At 31.0% G+C, this 11040-nt stretch overlaps 2 protein-coding genes across 10 annotated transcripts in view; both read right to left on the reverse strand.

Annotated features, from left to right (window-relative positions):
- Window positions 1-1519: 1519 nt before the first annotated feature.
- Window positions 1520-6701, reverse strand: LOC108752319 (DNA polymerase epsilon subunit 4). 6 transcript variants are annotated; one of them, XM_018493084.1, is made up of 3 exons: window positions 6671-6701; window positions 1749-2002; window positions 1520-1660 (listed from the first exon to the last, which is right to left on the reverse strand). In XM_018493084.1, the coding sequence occupies exons 2-3, from the start codon at window positions 1974-1976 to the stop codon at window positions 1520-1522; spliced, it is 369 nt and encodes a 122-aa protein (XP_018348586.1). In that variant the 5' UTR covers window positions 1977-2002; window positions 6671-6701. The 6 variants fall into 6 exon arrangements, with proteins under 6 accessions (XP_018348586.1, XP_018348588.1, XP_018348584.1 ...); XM_018493086.1 differs by lacking the exon at window positions 6671-6701 and adding an exon at window positions 2585-2799; XM_018493082.1 differs by lacking the exon at window positions 6671-6701 and adding an exon at window positions 2461-2520.
- Window positions 1959-11040, reverse strand: part of LOC108752318 (transient receptor potential cation channel trpm) — a 24477-nt gene continuing 15395 nt past the window's right edge. For 3 of the 4 annotated variants that reach the window (XM_018493078.1, XM_018493079.1, XM_018493077.1), the window contains 2 exons: window positions 6671-7981; window positions 1959-2002 (listed from right to left, as the gene is read on the reverse strand). In XM_018493078.1, the coding sequence (XP_018348580.1) occupies window positions 6683-7981 (1299 nt within the window). In that variant the 3' untranslated portion in view covers window positions 1959-2002; window positions 6671-6682. Of the gene's footprint in view, window positions 2003-6670; window positions 7982-8951; window positions 9146-11040 lie in introns of those variants that run through there. The other variant, XR_001939554.1, reaches the window with a different exon arrangement.

Consider the following 11040-nt stretch of genomic DNA (forward strand, 5'->3'; position numbering starts at 1 on the left):
TGTATATATAGAAATATATATATATATACATCGGATGAGTTTCAAACGTAAAATAAGATAAATATCTCGAATACGGAAAATATGGAAAAATGTTTCAAACAAAGTTATAACTTGATGAGGCGCAAATAAAGGTAAAATTAATTTTAAAAAATGACTTTCGAGATCATAAAAGTGTTATTGCCACTTTAAAAATAGAACTTTTACATAATATGATTTCTCTAACTATTCTGCATACAAAAAAATTAAAGTAGAGAAATCTACTGTCGAAAAATCAATAGTTCTCGAGTTATTCTATGTTTTGCTCTAGCTGGCCATATATTGACATAAAATATTAAATACTTTGTAAACTATTAACTATTTTGATAATCGTATCTTAATACTTTTACTTATAATAATGAGATGAATCAATTAGTGCAAAGACACACATAGTTGCTTATTAAAAAAATTTTTCATTTTGCAACACAACCGCATATTTCTTGTCCTATTGCGTTTGAAATTTTTCATCCTACACACACACGTACACACACAAAACTCTAGAAAGGAAGATAAAAATGTGATATTATATACATGTGTGTGCATATGTATGCAATATTACATTATAGAATTCAATTAACTGCAGTGCATAGACAGATATAGAATTCGTTAAGAACATTAGGAACAGTGTGGATTACAAAGATTTTATTCTGACAAATGCTTTATAAATAGTTCAGTAAAGATAGAATGATAAAAAAAGCAATGAACATTGCTCATTTCACGAACTATCACAATGTGTCTACATTAATATACAGAACATTCTTATTTCATTTATAGAGACTGAATAAAATTCTCATTCTGAATTTATTTCAAGTTTCTGCATCTGTTTTAACGATATACGCGCAAACAATAAAAATCATTCATTTCCATCTTGCGTTTATTTTCATTCCGCATAGTCAAATAGCGAAATGTAAAATAGTAGAAGTAGCAATATAGGAGGAATTAATTCAAAAGATTAATTCGATTAGGAAAGAAAAACGAAGATATTCACAATACAATGTAATTGTTCGTCCGTAAATACTTTTATGAGTTTTAACATATAAGTAATTTACTATATACTTTTCCTTTCGTGAAGTGTCAAATAAACACTTCACATACATGAAACAATTTGTTATGTACCAATAAAAAATATAATAAATGAATTTAAAATTGAAATGCAAACTTTTTTATACAGTACGTTTAGTAAAGCTTTTAGAATGCAAAACTTGCTTATATAATAGACGATATAAAAGATATTCAGTAAGAAACAACTAATTTTATTGGCAGATGAAACAGACGCTTACAAACATTTTCCTAGTTATTACATAGATAAATTATTGTATTCAAATATTCTTATTTATATAATATCAAAAATATATACAATATAACAAATCATTGCAACAGTATTTAATGCTCGCAAATATCACTATTATTTTTACGATTGTAAAAAAAAATAAAAAAAACATTAATTTTTTTTCAGTTTTATAATAAGATACTAATTATACAATTAATCGAGCATACCTTCCAAAAATACAAGTGCATCTACGTTATCAATGGCATTTTCTACATCACGTTTTTGAACAGTCTTTTTCTTCGCTTGTGCAGTATATTTATAAGCTTCTTTTGCAAGAGATTCAATAAAAAATTCCTGTTAAAAGATATGTTAAAATTCCTGTTAATAGATGATCGTTTGAACACATTATAAAATGAATCATAATTAATTTTTCGACATTTACCACCGACTTCGCCACCAAAAACGTAGCCTCTTGATTAACTAAACAAACTTCAGGATCCATTTTGATAATGGTTTTTATTCTTCCCAGGGGTAGTCGTATCAATTTCTCTCGCTGTTCTTCATCACCATGCGAGGTGTTGACTTCATCCCGCAAATCTCGAGGATTCTCTTCATGGATTTTATCGAGTTGAATCTCTTTGTTCAAACCATCGACTTCTGAGTTGTCCATGTTGACACGTAACGTATGGCTAGCGGCTACACATAAAAGCAAAAATTTGATATGTTCAAAAAAGATGGATGATTGGTTTTACAAATTTATACAACAGTTGTTATTTCGAATATTAAAAACGATAATGTATATATTATAGTAATAAATATATATTGATGTCAAAGTCACAACGGATAAAACTAAATAAATATATAAATAATATAATTACATTTGTGGATAATTGTTTAATTTACCATGTTACCTCAAAAATCGAAATTAAACGAATGAATAAATTTAAGAACCGCGTTGCTCTGTCTAGCGAACCGAGATATTAATCATTAAAATTAAGGAATATTCAGGTTAGGAAAAGTCAAAAATATAGGCAAGAACCACGGAATAAGGACCAAATTCAAGGCTTAAACACAATAAGCACAAGGAATAACGAGCCGTCTAATCAGAACTCTGATTGGATGACTCGTTATTCCCTGTTGCTCGTGCCGGTTACGTTTAAATCTTCAAGTGGCTGGCGGTCTGTCCCGAAAAAAATGGACTCAAAACTCGAAACACGGTGTTGGGAAAGCGCTGTATCCGGCTGTATGGCAGAATAAAGTCACTAGTTTCTAAAGTACCGCAAACTTGTCTCCATCTTGACGCAAAACGCGGATATTTTCAAACTTAAGTACAACTGGTCACAGAAAGGTTGCAACACAATTTTTTCAATGGGATTCGAAACGCAGCTTGCTCTCCAAAGTCCGATATTCCACCTTTTGGTAAATTTCATCTGTTAGGTAAATCTGGCAATCCGCGTATGTGGTTGGGAAATCTTGCTACTTATTCAACAGGTAAAATTTATCAAAAGATGAAATCGGCTCTGAGTGATTAGTTCTCTCATGAATCTATAACTTGAAGGATAGAGCAAGTAAACGCAAATGAACGAGCAAGCTAATCGTAAAATGCGCAAAGTAATTCGTACGTGCGAAACAGTATATGAATAGTGCCACCAATGAGATACTATTAAAGACCGACATCCTTACGGGAGTTCGCGTCCTTGTGAATATTGAAGTAATTAAGAGTTAAAAACTGATAATATTGTACTAATTTTATGAATTATTAGTTTAGTAGACGTATTTATGCATGTAGAACTCAATAATACTCGATGTTTCTTTAAATTGTAATTTCATTGTTATCGTCAAAGTTTGATTATCAACAGAGATTGCAGAGAAAAAATTGTAATTTTTCTGCAATATATTCTGTAATATATATTATAGTTTTACAAGTATGCATATTTATTTATGGAACATTTATGTAATAAAAAATCATGAATTTAATAATGTATGAGCCAAATATTTATGTTAATAATAGCAAATTTATATCAATTGTCGATAATGTCAGCATTCTTCAATTACCTCCGGCTCTTGGGATCCTTTTTATACCGCCGAAAATTTGCCCAGGGTTGTCGGTCTTTAATAGTATCTTGTCGGTGAGATAGTGCATATGGTGTTCCACCATTTTGACGCAATCAAACTCGAAAACCTATTGCGATACTTTAGAAATCTAGTGCTAGAACAAAATCGAGCGCTTCGTCGGAGAAAATTGTAAAATAAAATATTTTCCAACAGTTTATATAAAAAGAAGTTGTATATATAGAGTAAGCAAGGCATAAGGATCGATGTATACTTAGCAGACAAGTTTAACATTTCTCATTTTTTTATTGATTTTTTTAATTATATTTTAGGCATAGGAATCGACGTATACTTAGCAGACAAGTTTAACATTTCTCTTTTTTTTTATTGCAAAAATTTGGGAAAGTTTAGGAAAAGAGTCTTATAATTTAGGAAACAATAATTTATTTATAATCAACGAAAATTAATCGAGTATAGTTAGCAGAAGTACTTAACATTTCTTACTTTTTTTTTATTGCAAAGTTTCGGAATAGTTTGGGAAAGATTAAAAAAAATTGTCTTATAATTTTAGAATTAATAATTTTATTGTAATTATTAAATAAATTAAATATAATTATTTAGAGTACTGTACCTCCGATTTTGATGAAATTAGGCTTATTCGAAGCGTTTTTGCTCGAAGTAAAACAATCTCTAATGCCCATTTCTACCAATATAGATTAACTTTAATCTCGGTTCAACTTAGGCCGGAATCAGACTATATATTTAAGATCGAGATTAAAGATTAAAGATTAAAATTTCACCAATGAGGACAAGGAAATTTTAGCTCCTTTTATTCTGATCGATCAAACTTTAATCTCATTCTTCAATACGTACGTCTGATTCAGGCCTTACTCTTTGTCTTTTTCTAATCTTTAGAATTACAAAAAGATGAAGAGTAAGTTGAATCGAGATTAAAGTTAATTTACGTTGGTGGAAATGGGCATAAAAGAAAAATATTGGGACGGTCCCGCGAACCGAAATATTAAGCGTTAAAGTTAACTACTATTAAGATTAGGAAATCTGTCACGGAGGCAAAATAAGGGTCGATTTTATATCTTCAAATAAGGTGAAAATTACAAAAGTGAGCAAATTTATTAGGTGTTGACCAATGAAATTATCAGTATTCTAGTAAATTCGCTCACTTTTGTAATTTTCATCCTCGTTTCAAGATACAGAATCGATTCCAAGATTTATAATTGTACTGTTCTACGTGAATTTTAACTTTCCACGCGAAGTGACTCACCCTACCTCCACCCCCTGCAAAGGGGCGAAAGAATTCTATGATTGTACTGTTGTGAAAGGATTTCGACTTTCCACGGGAAGCGACTCCCGAAATACATTTAATTCAAAAGGAAGCTTTTTACAAAGTTTTTTTAATTCAAAATGTATCGTTTACAGAAATCCTCTCTAATATATACTTGTAAAATTGATAAAAATTAACCCAGGATACGAAAGACCCATTGTGTATAGTAAAGATGCCAAACACTATCGTGTGCAGTAAAGCTTAAGAAAGATTACGCAACACTGCTCAATTCTATATATTTTTTGCTTTAATCGGCCGCTTCTCTCTACAGAGTTAAAATTTGTGTTAAATTTAGCACATTTGTATATTCCACCCAAATTTTTATTAATTACTCGGATATGTTAAAAGTTCAACTAAAAAATAATAAAAACCAGTTTTGACACAATTAAGTACAAAATGTTTTATACTGTGCAAAGATCTTGCTTTCCTATTTATCATACGCCAATATGATAGTATATTCATTTCATTAGAACATTAAACATGAGAAACCCATATAGCATGCTTGACTGTTTGTCGACTGATAGTTGACTTTTAAAGTCGACATTTAACTATTAAAATAAGATTAGATGATTGTCGGCTTATAGTCGACTTAAAATTGACATAATTGATTACATTGGCTAACTTACAGCTGATTATAATTGAGACATTTGTCGTTTTTAAGGCTCAGTCCCACAACTCACGATTAACTCTTAACCGAGGTTCAATTTATTCCTCATTTGTTTCCAATTAAATCGTGAGTTGCACGAGAGGATCCTGCGCCCGTTTCTACCAATGTGATTTAATTTTAATCTCGGTTCAACAAATTCTTCATCTTTTTCTAGTTCTAAGAATTAGAAAAAGACGAAGAGTAAATTAGAGGGAACACCACTGTGACGGGTTCAAAATATCGATTTTTTTTTGCATTTTTGTAATGCTTGGAGTCTTAAAAATATATCCCTAAAATATTATATTGAAATTCGTAATGGAACTATAATAAATATGTGATGGAGTGCACATGATCAGATGCATAAACTAATCGATTGTAAAACTTTAAATACATTTCTTGAAACCACGTTTTCGTAACTGGGCGCTCACATATCTCGGCCAATTTTTATTCGAATAACTTGAATTTTGGACAGATTGTTTACAACAAAATTGTCTTCAGTTAAGCGTACGAGTTTTTCAATTGGATTATTAGTTTTTGAAAAATAATAAAAAAAAGTAACGATTTTTTTCGCAAAATTGCAATCTCTTTTTTTAAAACAGCGCTATTTTGTCTAAAATTATTTTATCAAAAAATCAGTACGCTTAACTGAAACTATACTTATATATTTTAAAATAAAAAAAATTTTTCATTTAGAGCTCCCATTCAGACGCAGCACGAGCGCCCGTGCAGCCATGTTTTTTCAGACGAGATATACATCAATGAGCACTGAGGCTAGAAATATTAATATTATTTAATGAATGTTTTGTAATAACTACGTAAATGTATGTACTTTAAATATATAAAGACAATAATTCATACAAGCTATTAGTTTTCACAAAAGTTTTTTTTTTCGGCCATCACAGTGATGTTCCCCCTTAAAAGAAGATTAAAGTTAATTTATATTAATAGAAACGCGGGTATTAGTTGATTAGAAGTTGACATTCAGTCTAACTTAAGTCGACTTTAGACTCCTTCTGCCGACAGACAGCCGACAGCTTGGTACTGTCTGGGAACTGAGAAGTAATATTAGATTAGAAGAAATTGTATTGGACCTCCAATAATCTTAAAATAGAGATGTATATAGTTAGTTACTCTTGTAATTGTTAAAAACATTTAAAATTCTATGCGTTGTTGATGATAAAACGATTAATGAACACGAAGAATTATAATACGATTATATTCGAATAGTAAAAATTGTGATAAAGCTAATAATCCGATAAAGATTATTTTATTAATTGGAAATTGATTTTCCGAAAGCTTAGCAAATGATGCATATTTTCCCTACTTGATTTTCATTTTAACACATAGTTTCAGAAGCGGGGGCAGGTACGGTACTCAGATTCTTATCACTCGGATTGGTCCCCTCCGAATCGTGTATCGGTGGTCGTGCAAGCGTTTGCTCGATTTCATGGGTGACGCTAATCATCGGCGGTGGTCGTCGGGGATCCTCCTCGATCGCGGAGGCGCGGCGCAGCTGGCGGTGTTCGTTGGATACATTAAAGAAATATGTAATATCACCGGTATCATCCGCATGCATGTTCGGTGGTCCGTCGTCATTATTATTGTCGCCGTGGTAACGTCGATGAATCAGATCCTCCATTTGTTGATAATCGCATTCTTCCGCGTCACGCAAATGCTCGTTCTCAATTTGCCATGCCATCTCAGGATTCAACATGTCCGATATGTTGCGCATCCGTGACGGTGGCGGTGAGACCGGTGGTGTTCTTGGCGGGCTCAATAGACCACAATAACTCTCCAGCTCATCCGTGATGCTAGTATATTCGGCGCGCATTGCTAATAAAATCGATCTTTGCATGTTACCAGCTGAAGTGACAGACGACGGAATCACAGCCACGCGAGGCTCCGCCCACGTTACGCCTCTCTGAGTGCTTGGGGGTGGAAGCAGCATAAAATCATCGGATTCCGATCGAGTTCTACTGTTCAGCTTGAATGTACCACGCTCCGCAGAATCTTGTCCGAGTATACGCTCTGTTGAATCTTGTTTGATGTCGGAGGACGGATTCTCGCTGCTAGCTTCTTTACTAGCCTCTCTGCTGATCTCCCTACTGACTTCTCTACTGGTAGCTTCCATGCTAATTTCTCTACTTACTTCTCTGCTAGTATCTCGGCTCATTCCTCTCTCGGACGGTATTTCTTTCTTGCCGATTGTTTCGCCTTCGGAGATGTCTTTGCTGCCTTCCGTTTCCAAGCTTTTAGATATCTTGACATCGTCTTGATCGACGTGAGCGTGTATGCTTACGGAAGAGTCATGTCTACTAAGATTTTCACGGGAAGTCATAACTTCGGCCTTGAGAACATCGTCTATCGGATGATTAACATTTAGGAAAGCAGCGTCGGTGAGAGATCGTAAAAATTTTTTGCGTCGTGCGACTGTAGACAACTGCGTGTGAGAATCCGCTTCGGACAGAGCCTCCGATCGCTCTGATACCCGACGCTGTCGAATATTGTCAAACGCTCCTAATCCGACTAGTTCTTCATTAGGCATGTACGTCGCCATGAAACGATGAATCACCCCGAGATGTGCTAAAGTTTGTTGACTCAACTCCTCCAATTTGCGGATACGAAATTCGACAGCCTGTAAATATAAAAATGGTGTTGTATAAGTAAAAAGAAAAGTATAAAAATCGAGAAACATAAAGTATTCACTAAAAAAATTACAATTTTCCATTAATATAAGAAAAATTGATCATAAAGATAATTCTCGTATTGTATTCCAAAAAATTCACTGTCAGCGCTAAAAATCTGTAGTTTATGTTGCGTGCAGTACACATTTTCGGCGCTGACAATGAATTTTAAAATATAGCCTCGGTTTTGATATAGATGGCTTGATAGTATCTTAGAGAATTGTATCTCTTTTTATATAAATGCACGATTATCTTTGTACATAAAGATATTAAAGTAAAAATATTAAAATATAATTAAGAAAAAATGAATATTTTGCGAGTTTCTGATATATCCTGATATATATCAAATGTAATTATATTTATCTACATTTTCTCTATTATTAAAACTGAATATTACTTCTATTTTAATATTAATTTTTATATATTAATAAATCATTTATCATTTCTTTCAATAAATATTATAGATTCTTAAAAGTTTGAATTTTCTTTTAGTATTCCATATAAGTGCATAATAGAAACTATTTAAACTATACAGGATAAAGCAATAACTATTGCCATCTTAAATATCTTTAAAGCCATGAGAGTAAGAGTCAAAATTATCTAACAAAAATTATATGATTCAGAAGCAGTTATCTTATGATGATAACGTTTCTTTATTAGATATAGTAGCTTTGAACTTCAAAGATCTAAAGGTCATCTTTTTTTTTTTTAAATTGTATGATTTTAACGATTGACGTAATATTCTCCTAATTATTCTATATATAAATGTTAGAGTTCTAGTTATCAAAAAATTAATAGTTTACAAAATATGTTATAAGTATACGTTTTATTCCGGCACATATTGACATGAACATAAAATATTTTGTAAACTATTCATTTTTTGAAAATGTAAAGTGACCGCAAAATCGGTGGTTTTCTCACCCGTTTTTGATCTTCCGATTTTGAAACTGAATTATGTTTACTTTGGGATTTTACTTCAGGTACGTGGATGACATTGCTCTCTCAACACAGGATCAAAATGTTGGTGCACTACTGAATACGTTTAATGGATACCATCCAAGACTAAAGTTCACCATGGAGTTAGAAAGCGACAGTTTAAATTTCCTTGATTTGACCTTAACCAAGAACGATAATAAGTTGATACATGATTGGTATCACAAATCCTTTTTTCGGCACATTTACATTATTTCTCGTGCCATTCTATATGCCATAAATTAGGCGTAATCATGAGCTTAATTGATAGGGTTCTTTTATATTGATAGAGGATTACTGTCATATCCCATTTTTCCACGAGAAGAGTATCGAGCTTATTATAAACATTTTTACTAAACAATGAATATCCCTTGAATTTTAATTTTTAATAACGCGCAGTTACGTGCTTATCCGCGATAATCTTTAGAAATTAATATCTCTTAAAGTATTGCGAAATTACAAAATGATATAGGACTTTTCGACTCAGTTCACTCCGATTTATAATACATATTCACGAGAGGTGATCCCGTAGGTCTGGGACACCCTGTATATTACTTTTCCTGTGATTTCTAGAAAGTGACCTAGACGCTCCAAGATGAAAGCAAATAAAATATTTTGAAAATATTTCATTTAGTTTTATTAAAAATTAATTTAGAAACCTAATATTCTTGGATGTTTATGCGATATTAAATAAATGTTGAATCAATATTCTTGAATATTGAATTATAAGACATTACTTTAACGAATATTGAACATTGCTATTTTTTTAACATTTTACAATATTGTAATTCAACGTTTCTAAAAGATGTTGATTCATTATTATTAATGCAACATTTAATGTTATTTCATGATAGAACATCAATATTAAAGAAACTTTCAAAAAATAAGTGTTAAAATTTGCTCATAATGATGTTGTGTACAACGTTAAATATAACATATTTGAAAACGTTACACGTTATAGAATATCGCTCTAATAATATCATAGTAATAATTTTTTTACTTTCTGGGATAAGAACATGTTACATGTTAATCATCAAAGCAAAAGTCGGAAGTTGGCTACACCGCAGGGCCGAAATTAAAAAGATAGTCGTTTGCCAAATTTTAAACCGAAATAACTTGTATAATTTGTAAAATAATTTTGTTATATCATACATCGTTCTACTTATTAGAAAGGGTATTACAACTTTTATTATTTCAAGATATTTATGTTAGCGTGCAAAATTATGCACATATCTCTTCGTTCTTTAACATAAATAATTTTTTTTTCAGTAATCATTGTATTTACAATAAAGTTTAATTTGATATTATATTTATTATTTATTAGGTCTATATCTCTGTTAGTGTATGGAATGATCACTTATACGATAATACTCTGTATGTACAGAGTGATTTATATAAAATGATCGATTTTATTGTTAGCGAAATTTGAAGATATATGAAGAAACAATTTATATCAATGTGTTCAGTATAAAAGGGAACATCAAATAGTGAAAACAATTATTTTATGGGTAGAACGTTGGGGATATTTCAAGGTCAACTTCATTTTTAAAAATAAAATTATATGAATTTTTTTACACAATATGATTCCTATAATTATTCTGCATATAAAAGTATTAAGGTAGAAGTATCAAAGAACCAATAGTTTGAGATGTTATACTTTATTCTAAAATGTTATCATAAAATGTTAATATGTAAACTCGTAAACTATTAATTTTTTGATAATCATAAATACCCAAATACTTTTATGAACAGAATAATGAAACGAATCAGTTGATATAAAGAAAACACATAGTCGTTTTAAAAAAAAAATATATGGACAAAATAAATAATTTTGTAAATAAGCAAATTTATGTGTTTTCTTTACACTAATTTATTAATATTAATATTACATATTAATATTACATATTAATATTATACACAGATGTACTATATATGCTAATTATTGCTAACTGATTGTCAACATTTTGTATTAAAAAAGAATGATCAAAGAAATAACGTTTTCAGAAACAGTCAGAATTTTAAAAGTAAACACATAAGT

Source organism: Trachymyrmex septentrionalis, unplaced genomic scaffold, assembly GCF_001594115.1.
Source record: "Trachymyrmex septentrionalis isolate Tsep2-gDNA-1 unplaced genomic scaffold, Tsep1.0 scaffold6, whole genome shotgun sequence".
NCBI lineage: Eukaryota > Metazoa > Arthropoda > Insecta > Hymenoptera > Formicidae > Trachymyrmex > Trachymyrmex septentrionalis.

What these genes read in the sequence shown, in the direction of transcription:
- LOC108752319 (XM_018493084.1), bottom strand. Translation starts at nt 1,976, where the DNA reads ATGGACAACTCAGAAGTCGATGGTTTGAACAAAGAGATTCAACTCGAT. An exon ending in TTTTGGTGGCGAAGTCGGTG is followed by an intron (nt 1,661 to 1,748) that starts GTAAATGTCGAA and finishes ATCTTTTAACAG; the next exon opens with GAATTTTTTATTGAATCTCT.